Below are 18013 nucleotides of genomic sequence, written 5' to 3' on the forward strand. Positions count from 1 at the left end.
TTCAAAGGGAAACATCAAACGTCCAATACACAAAAAAGGCATCGTGCAAATGACAAAAAAACACAGAATATAAAACATCAAACCACAGAGTCATTGGAACAGTCCAGGAATACAAAGGACAAAGCTGAAAGTAAACTTATTATTAAAGTACACATATGTCACCATATATTACCTTCCAGGCATTTGCAGGAAATAAAGAAATGCAGTATAATTTTATGAAAAACTCTACATAAACAAAGACTAATAAACAACCAAATTGCAAAAGAAGGCAAACTGTGTGAATAACAAGCAATACTAAGGACATGAGTTGTGAGAATCCTGAAAAAATCTGTACACCCTACAGTTGCTCTGACAGTCCCTCCCAAACTTCTCTCCTGCTGATTCAACACACTGGGCAGGTTCCCTCCCAATCACACATCAACCCCCCACCTTGACTTAGCGCAACACTTAACAGCACCTGCAGGCTTTTCTCAGTGAAATTAAGAGCACGCTTTGTCCCCACTACTGGAGCATGTGCTGTGCCCAGGGCTGAGGCATTCAGGAGTGGACCACGTGAGTCATGTTCCTCTCTGTCTCTCTGACCATGTTCAAAGCAAATTTAAGAACATATAAACAAACCTGAGATTAATTTTCTTGTGAGCATTCACAGAACAAAGAAACACAATAGAATCAGTGAACAACTACACACAGACTGGTAAACGACCAAGCTGTAAAAGACAAACGATATAAATACAAAACAACTAATAATAAAAAAAATGAGAACAGAAGAATCCTTGAAAGTGAGTCCACAGGTTGTGGAATCAGTTGAGCATTGGGGGTGAGTGAAGTTATCCCCTCTGCTTCAGGAGCCTGGTGGGAGTTGATGAGTGATAATTGTTCCTGAATTTGATGGTGTTGCTTTGTTCTCAGAGTTGATCACTGAACCCAGATATTTAGGACACAGGAGACTGCAGATGGTGGAATCTGGGGTAAAATAAAACAAACTGCTGGAAGTGCTCAGTAGGTTGAGCAGCGTCTGTGGAGTTAGATGTTACTACAAATATTCCTGTGTTGTGAGAGGACAGGTGCTTCCTTAGCGTTGTCATAGCCAGGGTGGTAATAGGGATAAGCTCTTATTACCTGTTAAATGCTCCCAATGGTGTGTGTCTCAAATAGCCTTTGACAACCAAGTCCAGCTCCTGGCTTTCGTGCGAGGTTCAGCTACTAACCCAGTGGAACCATTTCTACTGACAGGAGAAGGGGCGAAGGTGGGTTACTGGCACCTTAAAATCAGTTGTTTGGGCAGACAGGGCACATCAGCTGGAGTTGACAGCTCATCTAGGAGAAGGGAAACTCTGATCTCAAACCTCCACTTCCTTGTGGCTATTACTCATGGGTAAGGCCTCAGGAGTAATTTCCAAGGAAAAGTCCAGAGCTGGAGTCCCTAAGGCAGCCCTATGTTGGGTTTATCAACAACAACTGGTGATTCCTGCGGAGCGGGAGTAAGGAGTGCTCGTGATCGAAAGACGACTGGAGATCGGAGGTTCAGCCGTTGTAGGTAGGCCGAGACCCTCGGACCTACCTGGAGAGTACCTGAGGAGGAAGGTAAAGCTGCGCAAGCGCGGGTGACGTCAGCAGCGGGCGCGGGCTTTAAAAAGCGTCCCACTTTCAGGAGCGGGCAGCGGAGTGCGCAGGAGCAGAGTGCTGGGCTTTGGCTCAGCGGGCTTCGGCGCAAGAGGACTTCGGCAAGTAGCCTGCTTTTCATTTATTCTGACTAATCTGGGATCAGGTAATGGGGGAGACGGTTAGAGCAGTGGTGTGCTCCGTATGCAGTATGTGGGAGGTCATGGTCAACACAGTTGTTCCTGATGACCACACGTGCAATAGGTGCATCCAGCTGCAGCTCCTATCAGACCGAGTTAGGGAATTGGAGCAGGAGCTGGATGAACTATGGATCATTCGGGAGGCAGAGGCAGAGATAGATAAGAGTTATCAGGAGGCAGTCACACCGAAAAGACAGGAGGTAGGCAAATGGGTGACAGTCAAGAGAGGCAGGGGGAGCAGACAGAGAGACCAGAGCACCCCTGTGGCCGTTCCCATCAAAAATAAGTATACCGTTTTGGATACTGTTGGTGGGGATGACCTACCAGGAACAAGCTGCAGTGGTCCTGTCTCTGGCACTGAGGTTGGACCCTCGACTAGGAAGGGGAGGAGGGAAGAGAAGAGAGCGGTATTGATAGGGGATTCTATAGTCAGGGGGGCAGATAGGAGATTTTGTGGGGAAGATCGGAAGTCTCGGATGGTATGTTGCTCCCTGGTGCCGGGGTCCGAGACATCTCAGATCGGGTGCAGGTTATTCTCGAGAGGGAGGGCAAGAATCCAGATGTTGTGGTCCATGTAGGGACCAATGACGTGGGTAGGATGAGTGAGGGGGTCCTGCGTAGGGAGTTCAGGGAGTTAGGTGCGAAGCTGAAGAGCAGGACCTCCAGGGTAACAATCTCAGGATTGCTACCTGTGCCACGTGCAAGTGAGGCAAGGAACAGAAAGATAAAGATTAATACGTGGCTGAGAGGATGGTGCAGGAGGGAGGGCTTCAGGTCTGTAGATAATTGGGCTTTGTTCCAGGGAAGGTGGGATCTGTTCCGAAGGGACGGTTTAAGAGCGGTACTAACATTCTTGCAGGGAAGTTTGCTAGTGCTTCTTGGGGGCGGGGGGGGGGGTGTTTAAACTAAATTTGCAGGGGGTGGGGATCCAGAATGTGAGAGGGGCTAGCGAGAGGAAGAATAAAGGACAAGTGGGGACTATATGGTTCCGGAATATTAAATGTGTAGTAGAGAAAGGTGAGGCGGAACAAGTGATAAGGAGGACACATGTACAGAGGGATGGTCTGACGGAACATGGAGTTAAATGTGCAGAAAGAATATGTAAATTTAGGAAGGACAACAAAATTCTAGGGGCATATAGCCCGATGGGAGTTCGGGGAGCTGGGTTAAGCACAATAGGCAGCGATTCAAACAGAGAGAGGAGAAATGGGCTAAAAATTCTATATCTGAATGCACGAAGTGTCAGAAATAAGGCGGATGAGCTTGAAGCCCAGGTGTGAATGGGTAACTATGATGTTGTTGGGATAATGGAGACATGGCTGCAGGGAGATCAGACCTGGTAAATGAATGTACAAGGGTATACGTGCTATCGTAGGGACAGAAATGTGGGCAGAGGGGGTGGGGTGGCCCTGTTGGTGAGGAATGAAATTCAGTCCTTTGCAAGGGAGGACAGAGGATCAGGAGAAGTAGAGTCTGTGTGGATAGAACTGAGGAACAGTAAGGGCAAAAGGACCCAAATGGGTGTTGTCTACAGGCCATCAAACAGTAGCATGGATATTGGGTGGAAGTTGAATAGGGAGTTAACATTGGCATGTGGCAAAGGTAATGTCGCAGTAGTTATGGGGGATTTCAACATCCAGGTGAACTGGGAGAATCAGGTTGGTGCTGGACTACAGGATAGGGAGTTTGTAGAGTGCCTACGGGATGCATTCTTGGAACAGCTTGTACGAGAGCCGACCAGGGACAAGACTATTCTGGATTTAGTGTTATGTAATGAACAGGATTTGATAAGCAATCTTGCAGTAAAGGAGCCATTAGGAGGTAGTGATCGTAATATGATAAGTTTTTATCTGCAATTTGAGAAGGATAAGGGCAGCTTGGAGGTGTCAGTGTTGCAGTTGAACAGGGGAAACTATGGAGCCATGAGGGAGGAGCTGGCCAAAGTTGACTGGAAGGATAGCCTAGCAGAAAAGACAGTGGAACAGCAATGGCAGGTATTCTTGGGAATAATGCACAAGGTGCAAAATCAGTTCATCCCCCAGAGAAGGAAGGATTCAAAGGGGGGAAAGGGGCCACAGTGGTTGACAAAGGAAGTCAGAGATTGCATAGCATTAAAAAAAAGGAAGTATGACAGAGCTAAGGTGAGTGGGAGGACAGATGATTGGAAGTTTTTAAGGAACAACAGAACTTAACTAAAAAGGCAATATGGGGAGAAAAAATGAGGTACGAACGCAAGCTATCCAGGAATATAAAGGAAGATAGCAAAAGCTTTTTTAGGTATGTAAAGAGAAAGAAGATAGTTAAAAACAATGTTGGGCCCTTGAAGAATGAATTGGGTGAAATTGTTATGGGAAACAGAGAAATGGCAGAAGAATTTAATGAGTACTTTAGATCTGTTTTCACTAAGGAAGACACAAGCAATCTCCCAGATGTATGGATGGGCCAAGGGCATAGGGTAACAGAGGAAATGAAACAGATTGACATTTGGAAGGAAACAGTGATGAGAAGACTGATGGGACTGAAGGCTGACAAATCCCCAGGTCCAGATGGTCTGCATCCTAGGGTACTAAAGGAGGTGGCCCTGGAAATTGCGGATGCATTGGTAATCATTTTCCAGTGTTCCTTAGATTCAGGATCAGTTTCTGAGGATTGGTGAATGGCTAATGTTATCCCACTTTTTAAGAAAGGAGGGAGGGAGAAAACAGAGAACTATCGACCTGTCAGCTTGACATCGGTGGTGGGGAAGATGCTAGAGTCCATTATTGATGAAATAGTGGCATATCTAGATAGCAGTGATAGGATTGGGCTGAGCCAGCATGGATTTACCAAGGGTAAATCATGCTTGACTAATCTGTTGGAGTTTTTCGAGGATGTAACCAGGAAGTTAGACGGGGGAGATCCAGTGGATGTAGTGTACCTCGATTTTCAGAAGGCATTTGATAAGGTCCCACATAGGAGATTGGTGGGTAAAATCAAAGCTCAGGGCATCGGGGGGAAGACATTGACATGGATAGAAAACTGGTAGGCAGATAGAAAGCAAAGGGTAGCGGTGAATGGGTGTTTCTCGGAATGGCAGGTGGTGACTAGTGGGGTGCCACAGGGCTCGATATTGGGACCACAGCTGTTTACAATTTACGTCAATGATTTAGATGAAGGCATTGAAAATAACATCAGCAAGTTTGCTGATGATACTAAGCTGGGTGGCAGTGTGACATGTGATGAGGATGTTAGGAAAATTCAGGGTGACTTGGATAGGCTGGGTGAGTGGGCAGATACTTGGCAGATGACGTTTAATATGAATAAGTGTGAGGTTATCCACTTTGGGAGTAAGAACAGGAAGGCAGATTATTATCTGAACGGTGTAGAGTTAGGTAAGGGAGAAATACAAAGAGATCTAGGAGTCCTTGTTCATCAGTCACTGAAGGTGAATAAGCAAGTGCAGCAGGCAGTGAAGAAGGCTAATGGAATGTTGGCCTTTATTACAAAGGGAATTGAGTACAAGAGCAAGGAAATCCTCTTGCATTTGTACAGAGCCCTGGTGAGACCACACCTGGAGTATTGTGTACAGTTTTGGTCTCCAGGGTTAAGGAAGGACATCCTGGCTGTAGAAGAAGTGCAGCATAGATTCACGAGGTTAATTCCTGGGATGTCTGGACTGTCTTACGCAGAGAGGTTAGAGAGACTGGGCTTGTACACGCTATGGAATTAAGGAGATTGAGAGGGGATCTGATTGAAACATATAAGATTATTAAGGGATTGGACAAGATAGAGGCAGGAAATATGTTCCAGATGCTGGGAGAGTCCAGTACCAGAGGGCATGATTTGAGAATAAGGGGTAGGTCATTTAGGACAGAGTTAAGGAAAAACTTCTTCTCCCAGAGAGTTGTGGGGGTCTGGAATGCACTGCCTCGGAAGGTAGTGGATGCCAATTGTCTGGATGCTTTCAAGAAGGAGCTAGATAGGTATCTTATGGATAGGGGAATCAAGGGATATGGGGACACGGCAGGAACCGGGTATTGATAGTAGATGATCAGCCATGATCTCAAAATGGCGATGTAGGCTCGAAGGGCCGAATGGTCTACTTCTGCACCTATTGTCTATTGTCTATTGCCACTACATAGAAACATCGAAAACCTACAGCACAATGCAGGCCCTTCAGCCCACTATGCTGTGCCGAAAATGTACTTACTTTAGAAATTACCTCAGGTTACCCATAGCCCTCTATTTTTCTAAGCTCCATGTACCTATCCAGGAGTCTCTTAAAAGACGCTATCGTATCTGCCTCCACCACCGTCACCGGCAGCCCATTCCACGCACTCACCACTCTCTGCGTAAAAAACTTAACCCTGACATCTCCTCTGTACCTACTTGTAAGCATCTTAAAACTGTGCCCTCTCGTGCCAGCCATTTCAGCCCTGGGAAAAAGCCTCTGACTATCCACACGATCAATGCCTCTCATCATCTTATACACTGGTGCCAAACTGTATCGGAATCTGCTGTTCCTTTGGATGATCAGCTGAATGGAGATGGGGAGCCGGCTCCATGGGCAGCAACTTGCTCTTCATATCATACTGTCCTGGCTTGCATGTAGACTACTGGGCCGCAACGTGTATGGTAAATCTTAACCAATGGAGGCCATGAGGATAGAGGGAACAGCTGCCATCAACATGGGTTCTGTTAATGTTACATCCTCTTCCTGAGGATGATGTATTGTAGAAGTGCAGATGTCGTGTACAAGACAGGTGAGGCCACGTGGAGGATTTTGATCAGATTTGGTCACCATGCTGCAGGAAACAAGCATTCATCTGGAAAGGATGTAGAGGAGATTTATGAGGATGTTGCCAGGACTGGTCAGACTGAATTATGGAAAGAGGTTGAGCACATTGGGACTTATTCAAGCAAGGGAGAAGGAGGGGTGATCTTGTTAAAATCATATGGGACATAGGGTGAATACACACAATCTTTTGCCAGGGATGGGGAATCAGAGTTAGAGAGTGCAGTTTTTGAGTGGAAGGATTTAATAGGAACCTTTTCACCCAGAGTGTGGGCCATACATGGAACAAGCTGCCAGAGGAGGTGACTGAAACAGGTGCATTAAGAATACTTATAAGTTACTTTGACAGATACATGGATAGGAAAGGTACAAGGATAGCAGGAGTTCCAAAATGTTTTTATGCCGTGGACCCCTACCATTAACCGAGGGATCTGAGGTCCCCAGGTTTGAAACCCCTGGTCTAGAGGTGTATGTGAAGGCAATGTGGAAGACACAAGCAGTATGGTGGAAGTTTCAGGTGTGGGGGGCATGAAGTGTGTGAAATTACCATGACTGGAGCGAAAGTTCTTGGGAAACTGAAAGATCTGAAGGTGGTTAAGTCTCCCGGACAAGATGGTATACACCCCAGAATTCTGAAAGATGTGGCTGAAGAGATCATAGAGGCAGTAGTAATTGATCTTTCAAGAATCACTAGATTCTGGAATGCTTCCAGAAGACTGGAACATGTCACTCCACACTTCAAGAAGGGAGAGAGGCAGAAGAAAAGAAATCATAGGCCAGTTAGTCTGACCTCAGTAGCTGGGAAGATGTTGGAGTCCATGATTAGGATGAGGTCTCAGGGTACTTGGAGGTGCATGATAAAATAGGCCGTAGTCAGCACGGTTTCCTCAAGGGAAAATCTTGCCTGAGAAATCTGTAGGCATTCTTTGAAGAACTAACAAGCAGGATAAACACAGGAGAATCACTTGATGTTGTGTACTTGGATTTTCAGAAGGCCTTTGACGAGGTGCCACACATGAGGCTGCTTAACAAGCTGCGAGCCCATGGTATTAAAGAAAAGATTCTAGCATGGATAAAGCAGTGGCTGATTGGCAAGAGGCAAAGAGTGAGAATAAAGGGAGCCTTTACTCCAAGTGGTTTCTGACCAGGGTCCTATATAGCCGTAACATTACCTCTCAGCTCAAACTCAATTCCACGATTGTTCTACGTTCTAATCTGGAATGTTTTTAGCAGTAACCCACAGCATGGGTATCGATCACTGGTTTCTGGGTCAGAGAAACATACCAAGCACAGACTGGTCTCTGTTACACCCCTGGGTCAGAGAGAGACATACCAAATACAGACACGGCTCCATACGCCAACATCTCACCCTGGGTCAGAGAGAGCGACATACCAAATACAGACAGACACAGCTCCGTACGCCAACATCTCACCCTGGGTCAGAGAGAGACATACCAAATACAGACAGACACAGCTCCATTCACCAACATCTCACCCTGGGTCAGAGAGAGCGACATACCAAATACAGACAGACACAGCTCCGTACGCCAACATCTCACCCTGGGTCAGAGAGAGACATACCAAATACAGACAGACACAGCTCCATTCACCAACATCTCACCCTGGGTCAGAGAGAGCGACATACCAAATACAGACAGACACAGCTCCATTCACCAACATCTCGCCCTGGGTCAGAGAGCGACATACCAAATACAGACAGACACAGCTCCGTACGCCAACATCTCACCCTGGGTCAGAGAGAGACATACCAAATACAGACAGACACAGCTCCGTACGCCAACATCTCACCCTGGGTCAGAGAGAGACATACCAAATACAGACAGACACAGCTCCATTCACCAACATCTCACCCTCGGTCAGCTACCCACCTTGGTATAATGGAACTGCATTGGGTCATCAGTGGACAGCGACACCTTGAGGCCTTTGTGGAGGAACTCCCGCATTGGGTTCTTGGAGTACTCCAGGAAAAGGCTGTTGTTGCTCAGGGGGGACATTGCAATGGGGATCTGAGTGAGATAGTACAGGTACTGAAGAACAGGACTCTGGGAAATCAAAACACACACCATTCAGGTTAGGCAATGCAGACATCATGAAAATATGCTCAACAATTCATCACACAAATCCAATATAGGAATCTCATACTTATCATCATTGCAGAGGGAGGGTCACACTGTGAGAGGGGTGATACTGAGGGAGGGTCACACTGTAGGAGGGGTAGTACTGAGGGAGGATCACACTGTGGGAGGGGTGGTATTGAGGGAGGGTCACACTGGGAGGGATAATACTGAGGGAGGGTCACACTGTGGGAGGGGTGGTACTGAGGGAGAGTCTCACGGTGGGAGGGGTGGTACTGAGGGAGAGTCACACTGTGGGAGGGTAGTACTGAGGGGCCAAAAGACCTGTTCTATGTTCTCTATGGCCTAGGTGACAAGACCTAAGGGTCCAATTTTTCACTGTGCTAATGCTACCGAACAGTTCATAACTGGTCTGGATGTCAGTAACCAGCAGTGTTCCACAGGGGTCTGCTCTGGGACCCCTGCTCTGTGTGATCTTTATAAATGACTTGGGTGAGGAAGAGGAGGGAAAGGTTAGTAAGTTTGTAAATGACACAAAGGCTGGTGGTGGTGTTGTGGATAGACTGCAGGAGTGTTCAAAATAAATTTATTAGCAGATTACATGTACAGTACATCACCATACACACACTGAGATTCATTTTCTTGCGGGCATACTCAGTAAATCCAGAGAAACACGTTAGAATCAATGAAAGACTGCACCCAACAAGACAGACAAGCAACCCATGTGCAAAAGGCAACAAACTGCAAATACAAAAGGGGAAAAAATAATAATAATAAATAAGTAATAAATATTGAGAACATGAGAAGAAGAGTCCTTGAAAGTGAGTCTATAGGTTGCAAGAACAGTTCACTGGTGGAGTGAGTGAAGTTCTCTCTCTGATTCAAGAACCTGTTGGTTGAAGTGTCCCTGAACATGGTGGTGTGGGTCCTGAGGCTCCTGTACTTTCTTGATGGCAACAGCCAGAAGAGAGCATGGGCTGGATGGTGGAGGCCCCTGACGATGTATGATGCTTTCCTGTGACAGTGCTCCCTGCAGATGTGCTGAATGTTGAGGGGGACCGTATCCACTACTTCTTGTAGGATTTTTTTGTTCAAAAGCATTGGTGTTTCCATACCGGGCCATGATGCAGCCAGTCAATATACTCTTCACCACACATCTATAGAAGTTTGTCAAAGTTTTAGACGTCCTGCCGAATCTTCACAAACCCCCAAGGAAGTAGAGGCGCTGCCGTGCTTTCTTCGTAATTGCACTTGCATGCTGGGCCCAGGACAGGTCCTCCGAAATGATAACATCGAGGAATTTAAAGTTGCCGACCCTCTTCACCTCTGATCCCCGGATACTGATTGGCTCACGGACCTCTGGTTTCCTCCTCCTGAGGTCAATAATCAGCTTCTTGGTCTTGCTGACACTGAGTAAGAGGTTGTTGCTATGGGACCACTCGGGCAGATTTTCAGTCCCCTTATGCTGATTCATCACCACCTTTGATTCGGCCCACAACAGTGGTGTCATCAGCAGATTTAAATATGGCGTTGGAGCTGCGTTTGGTCTCACAGTCACAGGTGTAAAGTGAATAGAGCTTTAGACTTCAGGGGCTAAGCACACAGCCTTGTGGTGCACTGGTGGTTGATGGAGATTGTGGAGGGGATGTCATTGTCAATCCAAACTGACTGGGGTCTGCAAGTGGGGAAATAGAGGATCCAACAGCACAAGGAGGTTTTGAGGCCAAGATCTTGAAGCTTATTGATAAGTTTTGAGGGGATGATAGTATTGAGCTGAGCTGTAGTCGAAAAAGAGCATCCTGATAATGAACCTTCGCTGTCCAGATGTTGCAGGGTTGAGTAATGGGCCGATGAGATGGCATCTGCAGTTGGAGGTTACAACGGGACACTGACAGGATGCAAAACTGGGCTGAGAAGTGGCAGATGGAGTGCTACCCGGAAAAGTGAGAAATGGTTCACTTTGGAAGGTTGGAAGTGATGATTAAGGTGTACAAGATGAGAAGAGGCATAGATCAAGCGGACAGCCAAAGAGCAGAAATGGCTAATACAAAAGGGACGTAACTTTACAGAGATTGGAGAAATGTACAGGCGCACTGCCAGGGGTGGTGGGAGAGAAAAGTACATGAGGACTCTTACATAGGCACATGGATGAAATCAGAATGGAGGGCTAGAAGGGTTATGTTGATGCTGGAGTGGGTTAGGAGTTTACAACATTATGGGCCAAAGGATCTGCACGATTTATTATTTATTTCATCACTTAGAGGTACAGCGGAGAACAGGGCCTTCCAGTCCAACGGAGCTTAATCACAGGACTTTCACAACAACCGAGATGTCTTTGGACAGTGGGAGGTAACCAGAGCTCCCGGAGGAAACCCACGAGGTCACAGGGAGAATGTACAAACTGTTTACAGTTAAATTAAACCCGGAGCTGTAATATCATCACGCTAAATGCTGCAGTACTGAGATACCATACATACTGTTTCATGCTCTATAGTTTGCCACCCCACAGGATGGTGCCCAACACGGAGCGTTTACCCTCAAGTTCTACAGACTGACGGCAAATGTTGGTCACAGCATTTCCAAGCGATGGTCCCTGAGTTACCACTTGATGAGCGTCTTGGGGAATATTGAGTTACCGAGTGTTTGGAATGTTTTCGTCTTCGAAGGAACTGTGTACAAGCCGATCCCATTTCACTCCTGTCCCCTGGCCAACACCCAGCCCAGGGTCTGTCATCTCCTTCCCCCTCAGTGAAAGTCACGAGAGGAACACCATGTTCACACCGTTCTCAGGAACTCTCCCGCTTTCTCACTATTTTCCAGTGCCAAGATGTAGTATTGGGGGGGGGGGGTTTCCAGTTGGTCACGAGCCTCAGACACTGTACAAGAGATTCTACACAAAATGCTGGATGAATTCAGCAGGTCGGGCAGCATGTATGGAGGGGAATAAACAGTCAATATTTCAAGCCAAGACCCTTCATCAGGACCTGATGATTTGCTCAGCTTGAACTGTTGACTGTTTATTCATTTCCTTGGATTCTGCCTGACCTGCTGAGTTCCTCCGGCACTTTGTGTGTTAATCAGTCTGCAGACTGTGGGTGCATTCTCAACCACAGGCGACCGTCACACAGACTCAGCAGAACTGTGTACACTAATGGGACCCCTCCTCCCACTGGTCCCACAAGACACAGGAGCAGAATGAGGTCACTTGACCCATCCACTCTGCCCCACCATCCCATCATGGCTGATTTATTACCCCTCTCAAACCCCTTTCTCCAGCCTTCTCTCTGTAACCTTTGACACCCTGACTAATCAAGAACCTAAAAACCTCCAATTCAAATATACTCGATGACTTGGCTTCCACAGCCACCTGTGGCAACGAATTCCACAGATTCACCACCCTCTGGCTGAAGAAATCCCTCCTCATCTCTGTTCTAAATGGATGCTCCTCTACTCTGAAGCTGTGCACTCTGGTCCTAGACTCCCACACCATAGGAAACATTCTCTTCACATCCACTCTATTTTCAATAGGTTTCAATGAGATCTCTCCTTGTTCTTCTAAGTTCCAATGAGTACAGACCCCAGAGCTATCAGACCCTCCTCATATGTTAACCTTTTAATTCCCAGAATCATTCTTGCGAACTTCCTCTGAACCCTCTCCCATGCTAGCATAACACTTCTTAGATAAAGAGCCCAAAACTGCTCAAAATACCCAAGTACTTTATAAAGCCTTAGCATTACATCCTTGCTTTTATATTCTAGTCCACCTGAAATGAATGCTAACATCACATTTACCTTCCTCACCACTGATTCAACCTGCAAGTTAACCTTTAGGGAATCCTGCACAAGGACTCCAAGTCCTTTTGCACCTGATTGCTGAATTTGCTCCTCATTTAGAAATAGTCTATGCCTCGTTTTTCTATCAAAGTCCATGACCACACACTTTCCTACACTCTATTTCATCTGCAACTTCTTTGTCATTCTCCAGTCTAAGTTCTTCTGCAGACTCCCTGCTTCCTCAACACCACCCACCCCTCCACCTATCTTCATACCATCCCCAAACTTGGCCACAGAGCCATCAAATTCCTTCATCCAAATTATTGACATACAACATAAAATGCAGCGGTTCCAACACCGACCCCTGTGGAACACCACTAGCAGCCAACCAGCCGCAATTTTATTCCCAATATTTGCCACCAGACTCAAAAACAGTTACTTTCCCCAAGCAGTGAGGCTGATCAACACCTCCACCCACTAACACACCCCTCCACACCTCCAACCACCACTACTTCATCACTTCCTGTCAGAGTCACCTTATGAACACTCTTGGTGCCCAGCATCACTTTACGGACATACAATCAATCTGTGTATATACACTATCCCGTGCATTTATATTTATGGTGGTTTTTTATTGTTGTGTTCTTTATTCTTTTTTTGTGCTGCATCAGATTAGGAGTAACAATTATTTTTTTCTCTTTTACCCTTGTGATCTTTTTTTGGAGATAATTTTTTTTTGCTGTTCTAGTCCTGCGGCTTTCTAATTCGGAAGGGTAGTATTTCTGCTGTGCCTGACTTACCTTCTTCAGGTTGAGTCCATGGGAAATGTTGTCCGCTGTGAGGAAGGCGGAGACGAGGTGTGTGATGGAGCCAGCCTCTCCACAGTGGGGCCGAAATTGGAAGGTACTGAGGCCTCGCTCCCTGGAACACAAAGGAGACAGTCAGTGCCCTGTGGAGGGGGCAGTTGTCAGTTCCATGGTCAGCGCATCGATGGAACCCAGTACCATTTACTGCTTACTTGTGCTGCGCATTGTAGGCATTTTGGTTTATATTTTATGGACACGACAGTAGCGTAGCAGTTAGAGTGATACTACTACAGCTCCAGTGTCAGAGTTCAGAGTTCAGTTCCAACATCATCCGTGGAATGTGTCGGTTTCCTCCGGGTGCTCCAGTTTCCCTCCACAGCCCAAAGACCATACCGATAGGCTAACTCATCCTTGTAAATTGCCCCATGATGATTAGGGTTAAATTGGGGCAATTACTGGGTGGTGCAGCTTGATGGGCTAAAGGGCCTGTTTCACGCTCTATCTCTAAGTAAAGTGTGCAGTGTGTGATATATGTTTTCTGGGTAAACTGGTGTGTGGTGTACGTTTTCTAGGTAAACTGTGGTCTGGGAACATTGTTTTGTTGTTTTTATATAGTCAGATGGCAATGAAGATGAATGTTCTGTGGTACCAGGGATTAACCAATTTCACACCACACTGTGCACCCACGCCTTGATGTGCAACTTGTGTCCCAGGGTAACCCTCTTTTTCCCCGGCTACATCGCACCCCAGTGACATGGCCTCGGTTCAGGGATCTGGAACCTTTCTGCAGGGATCCTGGAAGACCTACTCCAAAGGCAATGAATACAATGGGAAAAGCCGAGGCTATTTGGGCCATGATAGCCCTGCTAGCTCACAAAGCAATCTCATTCCCCCATTACCTCCTCTATTCCCTACCACGAGTTCATCAGCAACCCCCACCACCACTGTTCTCCTGCAATTAACCCTCCACGTCTTGGGGATATGGCAGCACATGGGAGGAGTTGGAGGAATCTTGTGGCCACAGGGTGGTCAAATTCCACACAGACAGCACACGAGGTCAGGGCTGGCATAGATCATATAACAGTACAGGCCCTTCAGCCCAAGATGCTGTGCCGACACCTCAGCCTACTCTAAGATCAATTTAAATTCTGCCCTCTTGTATTTGCCATTTCTGCCCTGGGAAAAAGTCTCTGGCTGTCTATTCAATCTATGCCTCTTATCGGCTTGTATGCTTCTATCAGTCTCTCATTCGATCCAAAGAGAAAAGCCCTAGCTTGCACAACCTATTCTCACAAGACAAGGATGTGTGCTTTTGAAACCAAGGCAGCGGAGGTCATGGGAAGGGAGGTACTAACTTGCTTACAGAGGACACCAGAATTGAACTCTGCACTCCAACACCCGAAGCTGTAATAACACTGTGCTAACCGCTAACGCTCCTGTGGCATCCCCATTACTGACGCCTTATCCAGCACAGTTTGAAATATCCAGCAATGTGCTGGAAGAACTCTGCAGGTCAGGTAGCATCTGTGGGAGGATCTAAGGTGAGAGATAGAGGGGGAGAGCCAGCATACAGAGGTGGGGACAGGGGTGGAGCTTTGGCCCATCCAGCAGTGTGACCAAGGGCCGCAGATGCCCAACGGCCAGCGACGCCACGCCCGCACCAAGAAGGTTCCAGAAGATGCACTTACTTGCGCAGGTTGTTGAGGACCATGATGTTGGCGTACATGTAATAGAGGTAGTAGCTGTAGGGGGGGTTCTGCTCTCGGCTCCATTCCTCAGGGCTCGGGCTCTTCGTGGAGAACATATGAGCAGTGTGCTTGGATTCGTCATCCACACTATCAAACCCGGTCACCTGCCACACACAACATTTTGTCAGAGGCACCGATTCCCTCACGGGCATCTCCAACTCCCTCATCTCACAAACATATATACAAAAAATATACATAAAAACAGCATAAGCTTTCGTGGCGTTACAGCATAAGACCATCTGACCATTAGACTGCTGTTTGTGATGTCCATAAATGGCCTGGATGAAGAAGCAGATGGGTGGGTTCGTGTGTTTGCTGATGAGATGAAGACTGGTGGTGCTGTGGATGGTGTAAATGGCTGGCAAAGAATACAGCGGGATATGGATCAGATGCAGATATGAGCGGAGAAACGGCAGATGGAGTTTAACCCGACAACTGTGAAGTGTTGCTCCTTGGTAGGTCAGATGTAAAGAGAAATCTAAGTGTTGGTGAGCCGGATCTAAGAGAAATGTCTCTATGCATCTCCATCTACCAGCACCCCGACAAGACATTCCACACACCCACCACTCTCTGTGTAAAAGAAACTCCTTCTATATTTCCCTCCAATCACCTTAAAATGATGTCCCCTCATATTAATTATTTCTGCCCTGGGAATTAGGTGCAGGCTGCCCACCCGATCAATGCCCCTCATAACTGCATACACTTTTAATGTCTCCTAATACCTTTGTCACACCAGAGAAAAGCCCCAGCTCACTTGTCCTATTCCTATAAGGCATAGAGGGGCAAGGTCTCCCATTCAGAAAGTGATGGATGTATGGAACGAGGTGCTAGAGGACAGGTACATGATTCGGGAAAGTTTGGATATGCAGGCTGATCAGACTGCCTCGATGGGCAGCTGGGCCTGTCTCCATGCTGCTTAGCGCCCCACCGCGGTGGCATCCAGTGAGGGCAACTTTACAGCTTGGGGCTTCAGAGGTTGGAGTTCAAGTTCAATGTTGTCTGTCAGGAGTCTGAACATCCTCCCCATGTGTTTCCTCCGGGTGCTCCGGTTTCTTCCCACAGTCCAAAGACAAACCAGTTAGCAGGTTAATTGGTCCTCGTGAATTGGCCAGTGATTAGGCTGGGGTTAAGTGGGGGTTGTCAGGGGTGGTTGCTGGGTGGCATGGCTCAAAGGGCTGGAAGGGCCTACTTCGCAGTATGTCTCTAAATAAAATAAATAAATTTAATAATTTAACCACTTAGTTGTTTAAATTAATACTTCAATATATTTCTTATTACAATTTACAGATGTTTTTAATGTACTGCTGCCACGAACAACGAATTTCATGACACATGCCTGTGACATTAAACCTGATAGTGAAGCAGATGGCTGCGAAGATCACATCACGTCACTGGGTGTATTCAAAGCACAGGTTGATAGTCGGGGAGCCACAGGCCGGAGAATGGGATTGAGAAGCATCACAAATCAGCCAAGTCAGAATGGCAGAGCAGACCCGATGGGCCAAATGGCCTACTTCTACTCGTTCGGTTTGGTGTTGTGACATCTCATTGGACTGGAAAACAAACAGGTTTTGGATAGTCCCGAGTCCCAGACACTGCTGGGTGGGCAGGGGCCCATCGAGTGGCATGGGGAGCCTCCCCAACCCACCACACAAACAGTAGTCCACCCCCACCCTCCCCATCACAATTAATACTGGCCTGGACAACAGTCAGAAGGTTAAATAAACTTATTGGATTTCTGATTTTGATCAGGCTGCATCAGATTATTACAGTTCAGGGTCAGGGAAGGTGGTGGGAGGGTTAGACTGTGCAAGGGAGGCCACAAAGCGGCAGTACCCACGTATTTCAGGAAGAGGTGCAGCTCCCGATTTTCCCTCGGATTGATTGTCGCTTCAAACAGAGGCAGGAAAATATTCTCCAACATTTTCCCAAAACTTGGCAGGAGATTTTTACTTCGAAAGATGTCGCTGGAAATAAGAAGAAAGTTAGATGATGAACCCATGCAAACATTGTCACTAATTGTCCTTAAACAATACATATTGTACCATCACCCACTGTATCTCACTGACATACATTAACTTGCTCATCTGTGTGTGCATCAAATATTCTGCAGTGGTACCGAGGGAGGGTCACACCGTGGGAGGGGCGGGTACCGAGGGAGGGTCACACTGTGGGGGGGGGCGGGTACCGAGGGAGGTTCACACTGTGGGAGGGGTGGTACCGAGGGAGGGTCACACTGTGGGGGGGGCGGGTACCGAGGGAGGTTCACACTGTGGGAGGGGTGGTACCGAGGGAGGGTCACACTGTGGGAGGGGTGGTACCGAGGGAGGGTCACACCGTGGGAAGGGCGGGTACCAGGGGAGGGTCACACCGTGGGAGGGGCGGGTACCAGGGGAGGGTCACACCGTGGGAGGGGCGGGTACCAGGGGAGGGTCACACCGTGGGAAGGGCGGTACCAGGGGAGGGTCACACCGTGGGAAGGGCGGGTACCAGGGGAGGGTCACACCGTGGGAGGGGCGGTACCAGGGGAGGGTCACACCGTGGGAGGGGCGGGTACCGAGGGAGGGTCACACCGTGGGAGGGGGCGGGTACCGAGGGAGGGTCACACCGTGGGAGGGGCGGTACCGAGGGAGGGTCACACCGTGGGAGGGGCGGTACCGAGGGAGGGTCACACCGTGGGAGGGGCGGTACCGAGGGAGGGTCACACCATGGGAGGGGTGGTACCGAGGGAGGGTCACACCGTGGGAAGGGTGGTACCGAGGGAGGGTCACACCATGGGAGGGGCGGGGTACCGAGGGAGGGTCACACCGTGGGAGGGGCGGTACCAGGGGAGGGGCGGGTACCGAGGGAGGGTCACACCGTGGGAGGGGCGGTACCAGGGGAGGGTCACACCGTGGGAAGGGCAGTACCAGGGGAGGGTCACACCGTGGGAGGGGCGGGTACCGAGGGAGGGTCACACCGTGGGAGGGGCGGTACCAGGGGAGGGGCGGTACCGAGGGAGGGTCACACCGTG

At 48.1% G+C, this 18013-nt stretch overlaps 1 protein-coding gene across 4 annotated transcripts in view; it reads right to left on the reverse strand.

Moving 5' to 3' along the window:
• Positions 1 to 18013, reverse strand: part of LOC140729767 (AMP deaminase 3-like) — a 78066-nt gene that overhangs the window by 2028 nt on the left and 58025 nt on the right. For all 4 annotated transcript variants that reach the window (XM_073049962.1, XM_073049961.1, XM_073049960.1 and 1 more), the window contains exons 10-13: positions 16841 to 16967; positions 14941 to 15104; positions 13247 to 13367; positions 8466 to 8639 (exon numbers count right to left, since the gene is read on the reverse strand). In XM_073049962.1, coding sequence (XP_072906063.1) covers positions 8466 to 8639; positions 13247 to 13367; positions 14941 to 15104; positions 16841 to 16967 — 586 coding nt within the window. The remainder of the gene's footprint in view (positions 1 to 8465; positions 8640 to 13246; positions 13368 to 14940; positions 15105 to 16840; positions 16968 to 18013) is intronic.

The sequence above is a fragment of the Hemitrygon akajei genome, chromosome 6 (assembly GCF_048418815.1).
Source record: "Hemitrygon akajei chromosome 6, sHemAka1.3, whole genome shotgun sequence".
NCBI lineage: Eukaryota > Metazoa > Chordata > Chondrichthyes > Myliobatiformes > Dasyatidae > Hemitrygon > Hemitrygon akajei.